The sequence below is a fragment of the Equus asinus genome, chromosome 19, assembly GCF_041296235.1.
Source record: "Equus asinus isolate D_3611 breed Donkey chromosome 19, EquAss-T2T_v2, whole genome shotgun sequence".
Taxonomy (NCBI): Eukaryota; Metazoa; Chordata; class Mammalia; order Perissodactyla; family Equidae; genus Equus; species Equus asinus.
Genome location: NC_091808.1, coordinates 8,702,482 through 8,724,596, shown reverse-complemented (window position 1 = coordinate 8,724,596; position 22,115 = coordinate 8,702,482). Strand labels below are relative to the sequence as shown.

The following is a 22,115-nucleotide window of genomic DNA, read 5'->3' as shown; positions in this document are numbered from 1 at the left end:
ACCTTGTGGCACCACCACTATACCCACTACCTCCCCATCACACCATTACCCAAAATATATCATCTGTCAGGAGTGTATTCAGACACAGAGACAGAGGAACTGTGCCCACATTCCAAATGCATAATTGGCCTGGGGCCCAAAGCTTATAAGTCCACCCAGCTATTAGAGTATACTTTCTTTTCAAGTTTGAAACCAAGGCTGTCAACAAATAGAAACATTAACTTGTGTCAGGAGCTTCTTAGACTCTCCCTCTTTCCTTTGGAGCCACTTCTGCCAGGACTGCTACAACTTCAATATAGCTATCATCTAAGGTTCCTACAGACCTAAGGTCTTCCATAGCTGTGCTCTGATGCACAGGATTAGGACACCTCATCTATACCTGGCAGCATATGTGATATGTGGATGATAGACTTCCAGATATACCTCTGCCAGGTCCAATAAACCGTAATGTTATTTGGCCTTTAAGTGCCTCAGCCATCTGCTAGTTTAATGAAAGCACAGAACTCTGAACAGAAAGGTCGTCACACAATGGAATCATCATTCGTTTCCCCAACTCAACCTTGTACAGACCCAATACTCCCCCACCTTACGCACATGGTCCTGGATCACTTATAACAGCACTCTTCATGGCAGCCTCAAGAAGGGTATGTTCTAGAATCCCTGGACTCCACTTCTAGCAAAGTGCCTACATGATGCCCACAAAGGTATTGGCAGTTCTGGAAAAGAAGTCCTCCGGGACAATCCAAAAGTTCCTAGGACTTCTGGTATTTTCCAAGTATTACTGAGAATTCCTCTCGTATTTCCAACGTGTCTATCCCAGTAACTAACCTCTCCAAAGGGAATAGATGAAAATTAACTCAAAATGGACCATAGACCTAAATGTCAAATGCAAAACTATAAAATTCCTAGAAGATAACATTGGAGAAAATCTAGATGCCCTTGGTTTGGCAATGACTTTTTTACTATACCAAATGCATGATCTGTGAAAGAAAGAACTGATAAGCTGCACTTAATTAAAATTAAAAATTTCTGCTCTGCAAAAGACACTGTCAAGAGACTGAAAAGACAAGCCATAGACTGGGAGAAAGTCTTTGCAAAAGACATATCTGATAAAGGACTGTTAGACAAAATATACAAAGAACTCTTAAAACTCAACAATGAGAAAATGAACAACCCAGTTAAGAATGGGCCAAAGATCTTAACAGACACTTCACCGAAGAAAGATATACAGATGGCAAATAAGCATATGAAAAAATGGCTCCACATCATGTCCTTAGGGAAGTGTAAATTAAAATAACAATGTGATACCACACCACCCCTATTAGAATGGCCAAAATCCCAAACTCTGACAACCTTGACTGCCGGCGAGATTGTGGAGCAACAGGGACCTTTCCTGCATTGCTGGTGAGAATGCAAAATGGTTACAGCCACTTTGGAAAACAGTTTGTCAGTTTCTCCTAAAACTAAACATATTTTACCATATGATTCAACAATCACATTCCTTGGTATTTACACAAAGGAGTTGAAAATTTACGTCCACACAAAAATCTGCACACAAATGTTGATAGCAGCTTTATTCTTATTTGCCAAAATTTGGAAGCAACCAGGATGTCCTTCAGTAGATGAATGGGTAAACTGGTACATCCAAACAATGGAATATTATTTGACGTTAAAAAGAAATGAACTATCAAGCTGTGAAAAGACATGGAGGAACCTTCAGTGCATATCACTAAGTGAAAGAAGCCAATCTTCAAAGGCTACATACTGTATGATTCCAACTATATGACATTCTAGAAAAGGCAAAACTCTGGAGACAGCAAAAGGACCAGTGGTTGCAGGGGTTAGCGGAAAGGGAGGAATGAATAGGTGGAGCATAGAGGATTTTTAGGGAGTGAAACTACTCTGTCATTGTGCATTTGTCCAAATCCACAGAATGGACAACACCAAGAGTGAACCCTAATGTACACTGTGGGCTTTGGGTGATAATGAACTATCAGTGCAGTTTCATCAGTCATGACAAATGTGCCACTCTAGTGGGGATGTTGAAATGTGAGAGAGGCTCTGCATGTGCGGGGCAGGGGATAAATGGGAAATCTCTGTGCCTTCAGCTCAGTTTTGCTGTGAACCTAAAACTGCTCTAAAAAATAAAATCTATTAAAAAAATTTTTTCAGGGGCAGGGAAAAGAAGAGACTGTTCTAAGCCTTGAATACAGCCATGTCATTTAGGGGCTGGAGATCCTGTTGCCTTTGGCCCAAATTTGGCTCCCCTCATACAGCTCAGCCAACAGCTGACAGTCATGTCTTCAACCCCATGGTGGAGGGTGCCGTGTGACATCCTCTACTCCCACTCCAGAGGGTGCTAGCACGGATGCGCGTTGTCCCAAATGGGAGCCAGAGCTGTCATCTCTCAATCCATGGAGGCCCTCCCTAGGGAAGCCTAGCACTCCTCTCGCCTGCCCCATAACAGTACTCTCTGGGTTACTGCAACCGAGAACATTTAAACAAAACCCTGGGGCTCTACCTGCTATGGGGGAATTGAATGTCTGGTTTCTTCACGGGTTCAGCTTTGCCTGCTGTTTATGCAAGGTGATCAGAACCACCATGTAGGTGTTTTCTGCCATCTTAGGAATGAGAGTAACTGCCAGGGAGAGCAGTGGAGTCGATTAGAGCTGTAAAATTCTGAGTCAGAAGCTGCATGATCATCTAAACCCAGTTATAATTAACAGTGTGTCATGAGCAATAGGTGCCCAGTCTGCGCTGAGGTACCTAAAAGATCCAGAACCTTCAGGGACCACTCAGTGAGAATGGCTAGCTGTGTCCTCATCTGAGCAGAGGATGTTCCACTCCAAAGGCTTTGCTTGTGTCAGAGCAACACTGTTGCTATCTGGCCTCTTCAAACCTAAATTTAGTGTTTAAGAACTTCTGTTTGACCCTCATCCCTCACAATGTCTATGACACCTGTGCTCAAGCGATGGGCAGATAAAGGACATGAGGGAATGCTGCACAAATTTATGTCCTACAAATATTGCTAACACCAGCACATGAGGCTTCCTCCCTGACCTCCTGTCCCATGGCCATGAAACCAGGGCCATCACCATTCCATTGTTCTCTATGTGAACGGATCCCCTGGAGCACAGCTCTGCAGTGCTGGCCTTCAGTTTGTGTTTGTATTTTTGGAGGGTCTGTTCGACATTTTTCAAGTTCATATCCACATGACCTTCCCAACCAGACAAGACCAATAACCTGGGACCAGAAGAATTATTGTTGGTGTTACACCCCTTCCTACTAACAACATTCCTTGTCCACAGTTTTCTTCACTCCTTTCTTTAATATCCCCATTCATAGTAATTGTAGCTTTAATTTCTGAGCTCCCCCAGCCATGGGGTAGCTAGCTAATACATAAAGAGCCATGAGTTATCTAGGAGGATGCTGCATTTTCTGGCAGGCCACAGGTGGGAATGAGGAATATACCAGTCAAGCCTGGATCTCACAAGTCATTCATATAGAAGATGCTGTTTGACTCTCCTCCAAGTACGTACACACCATCTGTTGGTACCAATACCCTGGACCTTTGGAAGCGCCAAAGGTCATTGAATCCATGGCCTCCAACTTCACCTCCCCCTCTGTGGGTGCCTGCCAACTTCGTCTGCACCGCTATACTGTATCTAGCTTACTAGCATTTACTTGGACCACCTGAGATAGGGAGCCCAAGTGTCTTCTAGCTTGTGACATCTGGAATTGCCACAGCAAATTGGCATTTGCTTTACTAGGAAAGGCAAATTGGTACAACCACTTTGGAAAACTGTTTGACAGTGTTATGGCCTGAATGTTTGTGTCTCCCGAAAATTTGTGTGTTGAAATCCTAATCTCCAATGTGATAGAGGTGGGGCCGTTGGAAGATGATTAGGTTATGAAAGGTGGAGCCCCCATGAATGGGATTAGTACCCTTATAAAAGAGACCCCAGAGAGTACTCTCACCACCATGTGAGGGCACAGCAGGAAGATGCCCTCTATGAACCAGGAAATGCTAGACACTGAATCTGCCATCACCTTCATCTTGGATTTCCCAGCCTCCAGAACAGTGAGAAATAATTGTGTGTTGTTTAAGCCACCCAGGCTGCGGTATTTTTGTTAGAGTAACCCAGACGGACTAAGTATCTTTCAAAGTTGAATGTGTACATACCTTGTGGTCCAGCAGTTCTGCTTCTAGGTATATACCCAGCAGAAATGGATACATATATTACAAAAAGAATGTGTAAGAATGCTCGTTGCAGCACTATTCAAAGTAGCCAAAACACTAGAAACTACACAGTACCCATCACCTGTAGCATAAATGAGTAAATTGTGATATATTCACATAGTGGAAGCTATACACCGATGAGAATGAAGAACTGACCACTCCACACTCAAACTTAATGATGAAAGAAGCCAGACACAGGACTCTACACTGTATGAGTCCACTTAAATAAAGTTGAAAAACAGGCAAAACTAATAGAAGTTAGGATAGTAGTCACCCTTGGGTGAAAAGGGCCCAAGTGGTGGAGGGACTTCTGATGGTTCTCCATCTGGGCACTGATAACAGTGTTCAGTTCATGAAAATGCATACAACTTTTCCTTTATGACTTGTGCACTTGTTTTTGCGTGTGTGTGTGTATCTATATATATATAAAATAATTTTTTTTAATTTTGAAGCTTTTTGAGGGGTGACTTCCACTCCACTCTGGCTTATTTTAGTATGTATATCCAGCCTACTCAGGCAAGGGAACCACATCAAAATCCAGGAACCTCACTCATAGCTTGGCCCTCCTGAGAACACCGCTCTGATATTTGTACACTGATGATACTCACTGTAACCTCAGGTTGGAAACATGCCATCCACACCTCTAGCCTGAAAATGCAGTCGGCCAAACCCAGCCTTTGCCTGGCGCAGGGCCTCTTAGGGAAAGAAGATGAGATTCCAAAATCCCTTTTATCTACAAAAACTATAATGTTATGATGGAAAGAGAATAGGAGTAGCAATCTCTTCAACTTTAAAGACCACATGAAGTGAAATATTCTTATAGAAAAGTTTAACTCTGCTCTTCAGATTTGAGTATTTAAGAATTTTAGACACAATTAGAGATTCTTCTTCTAAGCAGGTGGCTTTCTCTTATCTAGCTGCTGCATTCTCCTTTTATAACCAGGAATTATGTTTCCATGTATAACCAGAAAATGAAAAAATAAAATTGGATTAAATAACTAAGCATGTTTCCTTTTCTGTTCTCGTTACTTTGGGGTTTCATGATTGTCGCAGTTCTAGAATTTTTATTTGGGACTACAGAGTTGGGGGTCTGCTCCTAACCTCTGAAAATGGGGAGGTGGGTGGAGGAAGGGCCCTTGTGCTCTGAGTGGCTGCGGGCTTCTGCTGCCTGGTGCTGCCCCCAACTTGGCAGGAGCAAGTGGCGCCGGCCCACAACCTTGGACAGCAGCAGCTGTGCATTCTGATTCCTTTGAACCACTGCTGTGACCTTTCTTCCTACTCATTTTTGTTTCTTAAACGACCGTGTCCAGGAACTTTTCTGCTGTTTTCACTTTACTTTGCCTATAAAGGTCTTCTTAAAAGCTGGACGCGCTGCTTTCCTCCTGCTCCAGATTCTCTGCTTTCTCATTTGGCAGAATCATTTCTCCTAACTTCATCAGGTGGGGGAAGGAGTGTGTGTGTTGGGGGATGGGGGTGGGGTTGCCGGCTGATTTCCCATCTATAGGGAATGTGGCACTGATTTCTTTTCATTCAGTGCTACTGACCTGTAAGTAACTGGTGTCAGAATCACAATCTAAGCTTGATCTGGAGAATTATCCCATAGATTAGGACAGTAACAATGAAACAGATCTTGGGTCCAAATACCATCTTACTGTCCAGTGTCATCTTACTGTCTTTTAAATGAAATTCTTTTTGTTGGGATTTTACTCACGGTAATATTTGTTTACTCTTGTTAACAATAGGGTATACTCAAGAGGAAAGATAAATTTAAATATTGTTCTTTAAAATCTCATGAAAAAATGCTCTTTCTTTTTGATAAAAGGTAGATATCTGTTAATAGAGGACAGCTGTCTACCTGAACTTAGGCTTGTCCTTCTCAGAAGGCCCTGACATCTACCTAGTTAATGTCTCCCAACTGTCTTCTCTGAGAGGGAAATACAATATAATTGTAAAATTTAATTTTTAAAAATAAGTGAATTAAGTTTTAAAAGTAAAAGAAAACCTAGACAGTTGAAACCTAAACCTAAATTTTCTGCCTATTGGCCCAAGTACTCGTGTTATTTTAGGTGTGAAACAGCTCAAATGAAAGTTCACCCATAAATCTCTACGATATTTTATTGGTACTGCTTTATAATAGAGATCAAAGATTGGGATTGGAAGCCTGTCTTAATGTGGAGTCCAAAGAGTTTTAAGATGTTCCTTTCTGACCCCAGCAGGTTGTCAGTGTTGATGTTTTGTTAATGTCAAACTGTGTAGCAAAGAGTTGATCAAATTTGGAATTCATGGAAGTGTTGATATGAAAAAGAAAACTCTTTAAACAGAGATGTTGGCTGGAAAATGAATTATCTCTTTCCTTTAAGTTGCTTCAGTGTGTGAGTGGGGAGCTAGCTGAGTGTACCTTACTGTTAAAACTCAAAATCCTCAGAGAATAGGAGAAAACCTCACCAAGTTCTCAGGCTCAGACAGCCAATGGGCACTAAGGGTTTGAGGGAGGTTTGGGAGGCAGCAAAGGCCTGGGCACCTGAGGGCCGTCCTGGTACTAGAGGACCGACAATGGGTTGTTGACATCTGGCCCCCTCGAGCTATTGTAGCGCCCCTGTCACTGCTAGTCCTCCTGTTCCTCCTTGCCTAGATGATGGATTCTTCCCCTCTGTGGCCCTTTCTGTTGGTCACAGGGCTGTCCTGGCTAACCCGTTGCTGAACTTGGCCAGCCTGCCCACTGTGGCTTTAGCAGATGTTTCTGCTCTCTGAGGCTAATATAAGATTTTATGGTCTTGTTGGTACCCCCATCCAGCTGCCTTGGGCAGTGGTGTATTTACCTAAATGATCAATTTCTCTCAACTCTCCCAAGTGCTAGTCCAGAATGCTTAGAAAGTTGGTGTCCCGTCATCAGTGTCCCTTTTTTCCATGACCAACTTTTAAGGTCTGACCTGACCCAACTTTGATCCTGGCCCTGAAACGTGCTTAAGAGGACTTAGGACTCTATGGCTCTTTCCTTTTCTGCTACCTAAAGTGCTATCAGTCTTCATCCAGTTAGCATTTATTGAGTACCAGCTGTGTGCCAGGTGCCAGATATATAAAGATGAGAGAGATGCTGATCTTGCCCTGGGGAAGTCAGAGGAGGCGGGCATATAACAAACAGTTACAATACACTGGGCTCCCTGCGGTAACAAAAGTGCTCCCAAGGTGAGCAAGTATTACAGAGGGGAGAGAAGTTGTATCTGCCTGTGGTGGTGGTAGGAGAGGAGCTTCTACAAGAGCCAAGAAGGCTTCACAAAGCAATTGGTTTTTGAGACGTGTTTCACATTTTGAGTAGAAAATTTCTAGCTAGGCAAAAGTGGGTGGGGAGGACATTCCAGACAGCAGCTAGGAAAAGCATGGAACATTCAAGGAACAGTATGTAGTTTGGAATTGCTGGGGCATAAGTTGCAGGGGGTGCCAAGAGATGAAGATACAAAGAGAGGCCTGGAGTGGTAGGCTAAAGAACTTGCACTTCATCGTGAGGGGAGGTAGAGAAGTGACATGGTCTCCTTTGACTAAGATAGAAATCACCTTAGCAACCGTGTGGTTGACGAATAGTGAGGCTAGAGGCAGCGAAATTGTTATCAGTACCAGAGCCCTTGCCCTCAGTCGTGGCCCCTTGAGGGTTTGAGTAACCACCCAAAACAGATGGGAATCTCTGCTCACAGAATCTTAAGAGAGTTTACCAATGTGGAGGTGTCCAACTGGACCCCAGGAGAAATAGAACAATAGATGTCTTCAGCCTGGTACCGAAATGGAGATCCTGAACTAGGAGCATTTCACATTCACCCCCAAATTGCATCCCCTCTCAATCCAGCAATCCATATCACACAATGCAGAGTGAAGCTAGGCAAATGGGAGAAGTTAGCTTCCCACTGTTATCTTTGCTACCTCCTGGGAAATAAGCTTTGGAGGCCCTCTACCAGCTTCTCCTTGAGAGCTCTTGGTCACTGAACACAGAGGATCCAGGCTTTACTGAAGACCTCTTGGCCCCAGTGAAGGTGTTTGGACCCTCCCTCATTAGCAGGACAAGCAAAAATCAAATTACCGAATTCAGCCTGTCATCTACTGGGGAAGGTAAAGGCACTGTGTCCTAATGTAAATGAGATTACAGATTATCCTTGGGTTGAACTTAGCAAGAAGATGCAGAAGTCTAGAGAAGAATAAGGAATTCTTATCCAGAATAATTTCCACTCCTGAATTCCACTACTGGTTTAGGAGACTATTAGAATATATCCCAAGAGACACAAAGGTGAACAGTGGAAGATGGAGAAGAAAAGACTCATTCGAGAGAGATCTGGAATGTAAAACCTATGGGACTCAGGAACAGATTGGATGTAGCAGGGAGAAGAGGGCAGAGAAGTCACAAGGTAACACCCAGGTGTGTTCTGTGGGAGAGGAGTATGTGTGTGTGTGGTTTTTTTGTTGATTGCTTATTTAACTGGGGGTAGGGTGCTGCTGTTAAGAGAAATAGGAAATACAGACAGAGGAGCAGGTGCAGGGAGGAAAATGCTGAACTTTGTGTTCTGCATGCACAGTTTGAAGTATGCATGGGAAGTTCTAATCCATGTGTCCGGAGGGTGCCGTAATAGAGGGATCTGGAGTTACAAGGAGATGCAGGACTAGAAATGCAGGTATGGATGGGATTTGTGGCAGTACAAACCCAGGAGTGAAGGAGATCCTTGGGGAAAACATACAGTGAGAAGAAAGGAAAGCGAAGCGCAGAGGGTGAAGAGCCCAACACTTAAGCCGGCTGAGGAAAGGAGTCCAGCAAGGAGAGTCTCAGACTGCCCATTAGTTCTGTGTTTCAAAAAATGCATGCACCTGTAATATGTAACATTTTACCTGATGTATAGTCACTTAGGTGTGCACGGAAAGAAGACAGAGGTTCTATACCAACATGTTAACATTGTTCATTCTAAGGCATGAGGCCTCAAAATTTTTACATTCTCGTGTTTTGGTTTGTTATCACCTAAAATTTCTACAGTAAACATATAGTTTTTGTAATTTAAAAATATCATATTGGGTTAAGAAGTGAAAGGAAAGTGAGAATGAAGATAGGAAGCGGAAACTATTTTGAGAAGCTTAAATGAGAATGAAAGGGAGGGCCCAGAGGGAGGGGGAGTCTAGATTGGGCAGGAGAGTATTGTTTATTGTTCTTAAGAGTTGGAGACCCACCTTTATTTAAGGTCTATGAGGAAAACAGAGACAAACAGAACAGATAGCTAGTTGAAAAGCGTTTGGGCAGGGAGGGGGTGGCTCAGAAGTACAGACAGAGGCCAGGCTCTGACAGGGAGGGCACTTGGGAGATATCAGGCGACTGAGCTGCACATGGAAGTTAGGCTGAAGGAAGGGACTGGAAGTATGCTTGGGAGGGCTTGAGTCTGAGGTTCTCAGTTTTCTCTGTGAAAAAGAATTGAGGTTTTCTGCTGAGAACAGGGGAGAAGGCAGTTGGGTCGGAGGTTTGAGGAGAATATTAAAGTTTTGGAATAGAGTCTGAGGGCATGGAGGAAGGAGCTAACCAAAGACAACTGAAAGGATGGGCAAGCCTCCACTGAGGTAAGAGCCAAGACTGTAGAGATAAACCTCCACATAGTCTGGTGACTTTCTCCATCACCGCTCAGCTAGGAGTTGCAAAAGCAAGAAAAGAAGATTTTAAGATTGATTGCAGTGTCTGTAGAGTTGAGACAGTGAAAATGAGGGAGTTGGAGAACTTTGAAGGAATTATCCATGTGGCCCACACTGAGTAGGGAAGCTAATGAGGGCAAGGCAGGACACAACTGCGGAAGCTATCCAGGAGTCGGGGTGCATAAGGGTTTGTACCGTGCTAGTGACGGCCAGCAGTTTCTCAACTCCTGGAGAGACCGTTCTTCTCTTTTCCAGTTATACACCGTGTTCTGCCCTTATCGCCCCTGCCTTGAGTCTCCCCAGGTGCCATGGCAGATCTGACATAGCCAGTGAATGTGCGTGGACCACTATGCTGTTGACCAGGCGGGTCTCCTCTGAAATAACAGGACTGGTATTTGAGGAAGCAGCTTATCGAGAGTGGCTGCCTATCTCTCCAGCTGCCTCCCATGGGGATCCTTCTGTGCTATGGACTTGACACATGTGCTAGGTGTCATGGAGCACATTCCCAGTGGCCCCTGTAGAAATCAGGCCCAATTTCTGAGAGACCATGATGTGCCAAACCACAGATGTGATTGTAACATCTTCATTCCTTTGCCTTTGAAAGACAGAGAAATACCATCTGCTATTTACAAAACTTTGTGGACATACAGACTGTTTTCTCTGAATCCCATCTGAATTCTGCCCCAAGATCTGGTGAGAGTTTATTAAAAGGAATACCCTTTAAAAATTAAAGTTAATTATATTACCCCAAAAGTATTAATGTTTAGGTTCTTCACAAGCACTTAGGTTCTTTGGCATCTGGCCATTGCAGTGTTAATATTAAAATGTTATCTTCTATATAAGATACAAGATACTAAGGAATGTTTATACCCTGAGCCAGCCACTGAGTGTGCCAATAGTTTTTAGGAGAGAGTAGCCAAAACTGTTTATCTTATACTTAAAATGCTAGCTGCCTATGAAATTCTTATGTAAAGATGTTTACATAGAAATTTATCATGTATTTCATAGAATGTTTTAGGTGATGCAATAAACAGTAAACATAGAAAAAATAGGTGATTCATTTAGGGGGCAAAAGTCAGTCATTCATTTGCAAACTCAAAGTGTCTCCTCTGTGTCCAGTGCTGGATGGAGAGACAGGAACAAGAGCTGGTCCTCATTCCTGCAGATTCCATGGTCTAGCAGAGGGGATAGGCACATAAAGAGGCAATTAGGGTGAGTGTGTTAAGAGCTGTAGAAATGTCGCGAAAGAGCAGGGAGGATGGAGTAAGTGATTGTTTAGGACTACCTCAAATCCTTTTTGAAAGAACGGGTGGGTGGGAGGGAGAAGTATACAAAACACAATACAGACTTCCCCGGGGGAATCTGGAAAAGCCTTTTAGAGATGATGGTGAGCTGAATCTTAAAGGATGTGCAAAAGTTGGCCAGATGCAAAACGTCCAGAAAGGTGTTCCAGAAAGAGGGAACAACATGTGCAAGAGCTGGAGTGGCAAGCAGGCCTGGCAGGGCAAAGGTGTGCAGTGAGCAGGTCCACGTAGCTCGGTTACGGTGTGGAAGGGAAGTGCCAGGGCAAAGGCTGACGGGGAAGGCTGAGCCAGGTGACCAAAGGACGTGGTAGACCGTGGGGTGGCCAGTGAGCTGACTTTTCTTGAGCGTCTTCAAATCGTTTTACTAATGAGAAAACAGAGACTCATAGAATCATACTAGCTTGCCCAAATAGTACAGGGAGTGGTGGGCCCAGGATTAGACCCCAAGTCTATCTGGCTTCAAAGCCTTTGCTCTTTTTCCTGCATTGTGCTGCTGATGAGTCTGGACTTCACTCTATTGTTTAATGGCCTTTAGGCATTTTTTTTAGTGGTAAAGGCATTTTTGCAAATAAAATCTTAACCTTAAATTCCAATATATAAAAACAGATCAAGTTGTATTTCATTAGCATAAATAAGCTCTTTTATTTGTGGATAATTTTAGATTTACAGAAAAGTTGCAAAGACAGTACAGAGAGGTCCCATATACCACACCAATTCCCCCGTTGTTAACATCTTACATCACTGTGGTACATTTGTCATGACTAAGAAGCTGACAGTGGAACATTACTATTAACTAAAATCCATACTTTATTTGGATTTTGCCAGTTTTTGCACTCCTGTCTTTCTGTTCTAGGGTCCAGTCCAGGGTACCACATTGTATTTAGTTACAATGACTTTCTTTTGACAAACACGGAAACGTGAAGTCAAGAATTATGTTACATTCTCAGATACTCTGCTTTGTGATTCAAAATAAGATATGCCTTGAACACTTAGAAGAAATGCTATCTGTAGAAAAGATATTAAGCCCTTGACTACAAGCATGCAGGGTGAGCAGCCTGCTACCAAAGTACTGTGGGTATGATTATCTGATAATGCAGCCCAGAGAAGAATCCAAGAATGCACTCCCAATAAACTCCATTTAGTCTGTCTTACTCAGCTTGGGCTGTCATACAATATACTATAGACCGGGGTCTTAAACAACAGACATTTATTTTCTCACAGTTCTGCAGGCTGGAAGTCCCAGATGGAGGTGCTGGCCAGTTCGGTTCCTAGCTGAGGGCTCTCTTCCTGGCTTGTAGACAGCTGTGTCCTCACATGACCTTTTTTCTGTGTGTGTGCAGGAGAGGGAGGGGGAGTTACCTCTCTTTCTATCAGATCAGAGCCCCACTCTATGACCTCATTTAACCTTAATTACCTCCTAAAGACCCCACTTCCAAATACAATCACATTGAGGGTTAGGGCTTCAACATGGGAATTGGTGGGGGACGCAGTTCAGTCCATAGCATAGTCCAAAGGCTGAAATTACATGAAGTCTTTACAATTCAATCATGAGACAGTATGGTATTGAAATTTTCCCCATTTTGTACAATGTGTTTATGCCGGTAAAAATGTTTTGTTTTGTAAAACACTTGATAGACGCAAGAAAATGTTAAATATTTAGATCACGTTTTAATATTCGTTAAATAAGTTAACAATGAAAATACAGTGTCATCTGAACAGATGGTGCAAAAGCAATGGCAGGAAAGAAATTTCAGAAGTGATTGTCTCATAAAAGCTGTTATCAGAAGTTTTCAGGTGGTCATTAGGTTTCATATTGGTGTTAAAAAGACAAGGCATCCTTCAGAACCCTGCCAGGTAATGCCGTTCAGTTACTTTATTTGTTATTGGTGTGGGCCATGAGTTCTAGAATTTACTTTTCCATACCAAAGCTTATTTACTGTGCTGATGGTTCACACAGAATTGGAAACCACTGGGGTTTGTTTTGCTTCTGCTGATAGAGAAGCTTAACTAGTTAACTTTCCCTCAACTGGAACACAGTTGCCCCTCGTGTGTTTTACTTCTCAACTACTTAACACAGAGTTACAGTGTTACCCATGCTTAACACTGCAGATGGAGTAGGTCCACAGTAAGTGTATTGAATAAGTGGCTGTTAGTGCTGCGTTTTTCACCTGGGTGGTGGAGTGAATGATACTGCCGTTAATCAAGAAAAATGTGAGAGAAAGAGTAGATTTAAAGGAGGGAGGGAGAGACTTTGAAGTAGCTTTGGGAAATCCAGGTGGAGATACTCATTTCATCTTTGGAATTTTAGAGAAAATAAATAACTTTCTGAGATAGCTGTAAATCATCATTTGAAAGTAAGTTGAAGAGAACTTTTTTTGCTGAGAAAGATTTGCTCTGAGCTAACATCTGTTCCAGTCTTCATCTGTTCTGTATGTGGGTCACTGCCACAGCATGGCTGCTGAGTGGTGTAGGTCCACACCCAGGATCTGAACCCAGGCCAGTGAAGCGGAGCACAGTGAACTTAACCACTAGGCCACGGGGCTGGCCCCGAGAACCTTTTTTTAATTAAAGAAGGTGTGCCATTGAATCAGTTTATTATGGGATAGAAAGATCAATAAAGGGAAGAAATAATTTAGGCTTAAAAATTGCAGAATGAATGACTAGTTGACCACAGTGTTCATCTGGGGAACCTGGATTTATGAACCTTTCAGTGATATTTTATTGGAGTATTCTGTTAATGTTCCAACATGTGATTTAGTCATTTGTGGTAGTTTCAATTACTAAAGCATTGATTCAGCAATTTTACTTTGATGAAACTCTGTCACAAGTTTACACTCAGCCTTTGGGTTCTTTTATTTTCCCTAGCTTTATTGAGGAATCATTGACAAATATAATTGAATATATTTAAAGTGTACAATGTGATGATTTGGTGAACATATACAATGTGAAATGATTGCCAAGATCAAGATAATTAACACGTCCATCACCTCACATAGTTAATTCTTTTTGTGTGTGTGGTGAGAATGCTTAAGATTTGCTCTCATCAAATTTCAAGTATATAATACCCTGTTATTAACTATAGTCACTATGCTGTACCTTAGATCCTCAGAACTTATTCATCTTATAACTGACTATGTACCCTTTGACCTACATGTCCCCATTTCCCCCTCCCTGCAGCCCCTGGCTATCTCCATTCTACTCTGTTTCTGTAAAATCAGCTTTTTTTTTTCTTTTAAGATTCCATGTATAAGTGGTACCATACAGTATTTGTGTTTCTCTGTCTGGCTTATTTCACTTAGCATAATGCCCTCCAGGTTCATCCATGTTGTCACAAATGGCAGAATTTCTTTTTATGGATGAATAATATTCCATTTATGTGTATGTGTGTATATATATATATATATATATATATACACATTTTATTTATCCATTCAACCATTGATGGACTCTTAGGTTGTTTCCATGTCTTGGCTATTATGAATAATGCTACAATGAGCATGAGAGTGCAGATATCTCTTCAAAGTACTGATTCCATTTCCTTCAGATAAATACCCAGAAGTGGGATTGCTGGATCATATGGTAGTTCTGTTTTTAATTTTTTTAGGGAATTCCACGTTTTCCATCATGGCTGTACCAATTTACATTCCCCCAACAGTGTACAAGGGTTCCCTTTTCTCTGCATCCTTGCCAACATTTGTTATCTCTTGTCTTTTTTGATAATATCCATCCTAACACTTGAGGTGATATAGACACTAAGAAAGCAGTCCCACTTACAGTAGCATGAAAAGCTATAAAATACTCAGAAATAAATTTAACCAAGGAGGTTAAAGACCTGTACACAGAAAACTGTAAGACAATGATGAAAGAAATTGATGAAGATGCAAATAAGTGGAATGATAGTCTGTCTTCTTGGATTGGAAGAATTAATATTATTAAAATGTCCATACTATCCAAAATGATCTACAGATTCAGTGTAATCCCTATCAAAATTCCAGTAGCATTTTTCACAAAAATAGAAAAAACTATCCTAAAATTCATATGGAACCACAGAAGACCCTGAGTAGCCAAAGCAATCTTGAGAAAGAACAAAGCTGGAGGCGCCACACTTCTGATTTCAAACTGTATTACAAAGCTGTAATAATCAAACCAGTATGGTTTGTTAGTGCCATCAAGTCGATTCCGACTCCTAGTGACCCTGTGGACAGCAGAGTGGAACACTGCCTGCTCTTTTTGTGCCATCTTCTCACCTTCCATCACTATATCAGACAACACTCTGATGCTATTCGTAGGATTTTCGTGGCCAATTTTTTCAGAACTGGGGGGCCAGGTCCTCTTTCCTAGTCTGTCTTAGTCTGGAAGCTCCGCTGAAACCTGTCCACCATGGGTGACCCTGCTGGTGTTTGAAATACTGGTGGCACAGCTTCTGGCATCACAGCAACACGCAGCTACCACAGTATGACGAGTGACAGATGTGTGGTTCCTTGGCCAGGAAACAGACCTGGGCTGTGGCAGTGAGAGCACTGAATCTTAAGCACTAGACCACCAGGGCTGGCAAAAATAGTACATACTAGCATAGAAACAGACACATAGACCAATGGAACAGAATGGACAGCTTAGAAATAAACCCACATATATATGGTCAACTGATTTTTGATAAGGGTGCCAAGAACACACAATAGGGAAAGGATAGGGGAAAGGAATGTTTCCAGTTCACATTCACATTTGACTATAGAGGCCCATAGAAAAGTAGCAGATAGTGTAGTCTTTCTGCAGAGTCTTCAAGAAAAAGAGCTGCATCCATCTTCAGCTTGCTCTTGAAGCTCAAGCTGTTCACCAGAACTCTGCCCTCTGGGCTGCTTCTAAGCCTGTGATAAACTCCTACAGATTGGAGAAGGATGCTCATGGGCCTGTTCTCTGTTTGCAGGTCATCCCCATGCTTCCCAGGCTGCTGTGTGAGGAGTTGTGCAGCCTCAATCCTATGACTGACAAGCTGACCTTCTCCGTGATCTGGACACTAACTCCAAAGGGCAAGGTAACAACTTACATCCGTGTCCATTCCTTTCATTGAGTCCCTGTTAAGCACCTACTATGTGCCTGGTGCTGAGTTGGAGTCCCATGGTGGTAGGATGAGGACGCTGTAGGGGCAGCTGCCATAGAAGAGCCCCTGCCTATGAAAAGCTGTCAGTCCATTTAGAAGGCAAGACTGACCCTAAGCGGTTAGAAAGCAGTTACTTGATTTTTATCTATTACCAGGTGAAGGAAGAAGGTGCGTAAGCAGAGTCACGTGGGGGAGGCTTGGTCGGGAGGTGGGGGTAAGTGAAGGCGAGTGTGGATGGGCAGCGGCAGGAGGAGCAGCCTGTGCTGCAGTCGGGAGAGCGGGCCCTGTGAACTCAGGAGGATCTCTGGGAAGGGTGCTGAGTGGGGGAGATGGCGAGCCTCACGTGCCAGTCCCAAGTTAATGGTTCCTCTGACGTGTCATGAGTCATGAGAAAGGTGACAGTCTAGAAAGTTAGTGCTGCCTCATTGTGCAGGACGACCTGGCACTTTGAAGATGAATTAAATTTGTCCAAGGTAATGCCATAATCAAAGCACAAGGTGGTAAAATCATGTACTGAGAACAGAGAGGAGAAGAATGTCAGGCATTCCCTAAATATAGGGAATAAATGAGACAGATAAATGAAAGATGACTCTAGAAAAAACTAGTCCCCTCCCTCCAAAACAGAAACAAATCTAAAGATCCAAAAATAGGGTAATGATTAAGTAAGCTATGGTACCGACTCAATGGAATATTATGCAATTACTAAAGCTATGACAATGACCATGTAAGAACATGGGAAATGTTTATGCTGTAATATTAAATGGAAGTTAAAAAAAAAAGATATTTAATTATAAAGAGGTTCCAAATAAAGATGGAGGATCAAATACCCACATTTACTTTCATTCCCTCCCAAAACCTCACTAAAACAACAGTAAAGAGATTTTTTTTAAAGACATAAACCCACAAGGACAAAGAGAATGGGATAGGAGACAACAGCAACAAAATTTTGGAAGATGAGGAGCAGATGGATGAGTGGTAACTGACTTAGCAGTCCTGAGAAAGCTGAATCCTGAGCCAAGAATAGAGAAAGCCAAGGAACAACCGAGTTTACACAGCAGAACCCTAAAGAAATTCAGAAATTGACAACACCAGTTAACTGTAAGGTGGGGAAGAGGTGTGTGAAGAGGAGATTAACTGTATTTTGGTTGAAAGTTTATTTAAAAAGATTGCCCCTCCCATAACTTAGACCAAAAATTTATTCTCTGGACAGGATGAAGTAAAGGATGTCTGAACTAGGGGACACCAAGCATACTTGATGGTAGTGGTCCCTCAGGGGAGGTTGAGTGAATGCTGGCATACTGAATGTTGAGGCCCAGCTTGCTTTTCCCACCAACCTCAGGATTCTAGTAGCCAAGCCTATAGTCAGGAGGTGGAAAAATCTTTCTCTGAGGAATCTGAGTAGGGAAGAAGACTTAAAGATAGTAACCTCAAGGGTCTCCCACCCAGCAGCCCAGCTGTGCCTCCCTACAGTAAAGCTCACGGACAATAAGCTCCACCCACACAAGCAGAGCTTTTAAGGGTTTCACTGAAATCAACTTTTTAGTATTTCATGTTTGTGTATGAAGAGACACCCAGGAGGAAAGCCTCTAACATGAAGTAGGGAAACCAAAACAAACACACAGAAAAAAGCAGCGAGGATGGAGCCAACTATACAGGGGAAAGAAACTATCATTTATATCCTCAGAGAATTTATTTTTAAAAGAAAGTATCTATATCACAAGATCTAGATATTTTTAAAAGGAAACATTCAGAGGGGAAAAAAGAGCTCTTGGAAATTAAAAACATGATAGAAGTAATGAAGAAGACTCAAGATTCTGGTTGGAAGAGAATGTTGAGGAATTAGTCCAGAAAGAGAAAAGATAAAATTAGAGGACCAGTCCAAGATATCCAACCAACATCTGTTCAATGATCATTCCAGAAATAGAGAACAAAAAAAAAAAACAGAGGAAGAAGTGATCAACAAGATAATTCAAGGAGCTGCCCCTTAATGAAGGATGTGACTTTCCAGATTGAAAGAGCCCACTGCCCAGCATGGTAGTGGAGGCCTGTCACCTCCAAACCACATCGTCGTAAAATTTCACAACACTGAGGACAAAGAAAACATCGTATAGGCTCCTGAAGGAAAAACAAAAGAATCACATACAGTTGGGCAGAACTCAGAATAATTTAAGACTTTTCTGTCATAACCCTAGAAGCTAGATGACAATGAAGCAAAGCTTTCTAATTTTGGGAAGATTGTGATTTCTATGCTAAAATTCTGTACCCAGCTAAGCTATCAGTAAAATGTGAGAGTAGGAAAAGCCATTTTCAGACATGCAAGTTCTCAAAAAAATGGACCTCTCATACACCCTTTCTCAGGAAGCTACCAGATGTGCTTTACCGAAAAGAGTAAATCAGATATAGTATTCAGGAAGCAGATGCACCAACATAGGGAAGAAGTGAAAGAATCCTGTAGATCACAAGTCAGCAAACTTTTCCTTTAAAGAACCAGATAATAAATATTTTCGACTTTATAGGCCATTGGATCTCTGTCACAGCTACTCAACTCTACCATTGTAGCATGAAAGAACATAAATGAATGAGCACGCCTGTGTTCCAGTAAAACTTTACTTAAAAACAGGAGACAGGCTGGATTTGGCCTACAGGCCATAATTTGCTGACACCTGACCTGGATGATGGTGAAGAAAGTTCATAGGAGACTAGAGCTACACAGATATAGAAGACAGCTGATCCAGATTGGAGCAGGTCAGAAGGCATGAGGAGAAATGAAACAGTGAAAATATCTATGTGTCTGAATTTTTTGAGAGATTCTTTAGACTAGCAGTTATCAAACTGTTTCATCTCAGGACCTGTTACACTAAAAAATTATTGGGAACCTCAAGGAGCCTTTGTTTATGTAGATTACACTGTTTCCCTATTAGAAATTGAAACCAATGAAAATTTTAAACATTTGCTTATGTCAATTAAAATAATAAAAATAAACCCAATTCATGATATGTTGACATTTTATGAAAAACAGCTATTTTCTAGAACAAACTTAGAGAAGCTTGCTCTACATTTTTGTAAATCTTTTTCACGTGTGTCTTAGAGAAGACGTTAAACTGGGTTCTCATATGTGCTTCTGTATTCAGTCGGTTGGGATAAGTTATTTTGATTGAAGTATGTGAAGAAAATCCAGCTTCAGGCAGATAGATAGTTGGGAAAAAAAAGGAGTATTTTAGTAACTTTTTCAGATAATTGTGGGTATTCCTCTTTGTACTACACCAGAATTTGACAGTAGTTTCTTAGTTGCAATCTAGAATCTGAAACCATATCTGCTATCGACTGGATTGTGTTCCCTCCCCGAATTTCATATGCTGAAGCCCTAACCCCCAAGGTGACTATTTTTGGAGGTAGGGCCTATCAGGAGATAATTGAGGTTCTGTGAGGTCATAAGAGTGGGGCCCTGATCTGATAGGATTAATATCCTTATGAGAAGAGACCAGAGAGCTTATGCTCTCTCCCTGCCATGTGAGGACACAGTGAGAAGGCTACCATCCGCAAGCCAGGAAGAGATCCCTCACCAGGAACCAAGTTGGCTGGTACCTTGATCTTGGACTTCCCAGCCTCCAAAACTGGGATAAATAACTATCTGTTGTTTAAGCCCCCAGTCTGTGGTATTCTGTTATGGCAGCCTGAGCAGACTAAAACAATATGGATTGAACTTTTTTACCAGGTTACATTAAAATCTGTTCGTCTGCCTTACACTTTGAATGGATCTTTACCTATGCTTGATTTTTTATCATGCATTTAGAAATTTAGGCCCTTTAGAAAATATTGGCTCATTATGCTGATCTTCTAAATGTGGACACCTTTCATTATATGATATCAAAAATCACATTTGTTAATATCACTACCGATCTTAGACAAGCCTTTAAGTATTAGGAAATATGTGTATCGTGTTAGATACAAAATTTCCAAAATTCTAATTTTTATGAAAGCTCAAATTTTATCATTGGCAATACATAATGTCAGCTGTTTTCCTTGAAGTGCCAAATAACCATAGTTTGTGTGTCAGTTGTTCCTTCAAGTAAAAATGGTGTTCTGTGAAAAAAGCAATTAGTTCAGCTCACAACTGAAAATTATATAAATGCTTTTCCTCAAGACAACCATCATACTTCAGCATACGGCATAAGTGGGAAAGACAAGTACTCAAAGACTGAGACTTAATAAAATTAATAACTTTCACTGCTTCATCAAGAACATTCGGAAGTGAACTAGCTTTTTTTCCCGTAAGTGTGAGGTGGTGAAGAGTACCCTGACCAGGGTACCATTTGTTGCCATTGCCTGATTCATGCCAAGGTACCAGCTGTTTTCTCCTCCACTGCTTTTGTACTATGAGTGCAAATGTCAACACTTGGAAAAGGGCAGATAATGCCTTAGCATTATTATGGAAATAGTCTGACGCCATGGATCCCTGAAAGGGTCTCATGGAGCCCTGGGAGTCCACAGACCAGAGAACCACAGTTTTAGACAGTTGATGGAAAATTTGGGATGGATTAATATACAGAATATATACAGAAAAGCCAAGCAAATTAAAACAAGACAGTTATTAATTCCAGTGAAAATAAAAAGTTGTGGAAGAAAGAAAAGTAACACTTAGTATTTTCATAAATATAATAGTTAAGTTTGATAGTTATGATGTAACTTTATTGGGAGGAGAGGGCCTGGAGCGGTTATGTGGGTTTGGTTGGGGGAAGTGAGTGTATGTAGAAAGAAAAATAAATTCTCTTCTTCTGTAGTGAAAAGTTTGTGTATAATGCTTAAACTGAAAAATCAAGAAGTAGCAATCAAGCTGGTTTTATAGAAATATAAAAGTAAGTACTGAAATAATCTGCTAAAAGAGGTGAAAGTGGTTATCCTTGGGGAGGGGCAGAGGAGGGAGAGGGGTGGAGGGCTGCTGTTTTCATAGTAAGCCTTTAAAACCATTTGACTGTTTGAACTATGGATACTTTAATTTTTATTTTGAAAAATTTTAAACATATGTAAAAGTTAAAAACATAGCACAATAAGCCCACTATCCCTATCTCCCAGATTCAACTATTGTCAACATTTTTTTTTCTTTGCCAAAATATTTTAAAACAAACCACAGACATCATGTCATTTCACTCATACTTATTTTGATATATGACTCTAAATAAATTGTACATTTTCTTACATAATCACAATGCCGTTAGCACACCTAACAATTGATACTAATGCCTTGGTTTCATCCAAAATCCAATACATAATTACATTTCCCAGATTGTCTCCCATTGATTTGTCCAAACTGGAATCCAAAACAAGTTACACACATTACATTTGGTTTTTACAACTCCTAAATATCTGATAGTAAGTTCCTTTTTAAGAGTCAAGAAGCAAACACTGTCTGAAATACGAAGAAGGATTTGTGAAGACAGTATGCCAGCAATCAGATTTTGGTGGGGGCAGGAACATGCACGGGGAAAAAAAAGAATGAAAAAGACCAGAAGGAAGTAAAATAGAATGCCAACAGTGGTTGTATTTGGGTAGTAAGACTATGAGTAATTTTTTCTACTTTTTTGTATTTTCTACTGTTTTTTTGAAAACATGTATTGCTTTTATATTTTTATAAATGCTTATTTTTGTGAAAGTTTAACTAAATAGAGAATAAAAGCCCATAGAAGAAAACTAACTTGAGTCAACAGAAAAGAACTTTGAATCTGAATTATGCCTGCCAGGGTCAGACCCAAGAAATAAAAAGCTGCCTGACCTAATGAGCTTCTAAAATATGAGGGTCATAAAAGAAGAACTAGAAAGAGGCAAA

General features: G+C 41.3%; 1 protein-coding gene across 11 annotated transcripts in view; it reads left to right on the top strand.

Annotated features, from left to right (window-relative positions):
* The window catches only part of DIS3L2 (DIS3 like 3'-5' exoribonuclease 2), a 345,001-nt gene that overhangs the window by 233,244 nt on the left and 89,642 nt on the right, over positions 1-22,115 (top strand). For all 11 annotated transcript variants that reach the window (XR_011495510.1, XR_011495509.1, XM_070489410.1 and 8 more), the window contains one exon: positions 16,118-16,225. Coding sequence is in view for 9 of the 11 variants with exons in the window: in XM_070489410.1 (XP_070345511.1) it covers positions 16,118-16,225 (108 nt within the window). In the remaining 2 variants the exon portion in view is untranslated. The remainder of the gene's footprint in view (positions 1-16,117; positions 16,226-22,115) is intronic.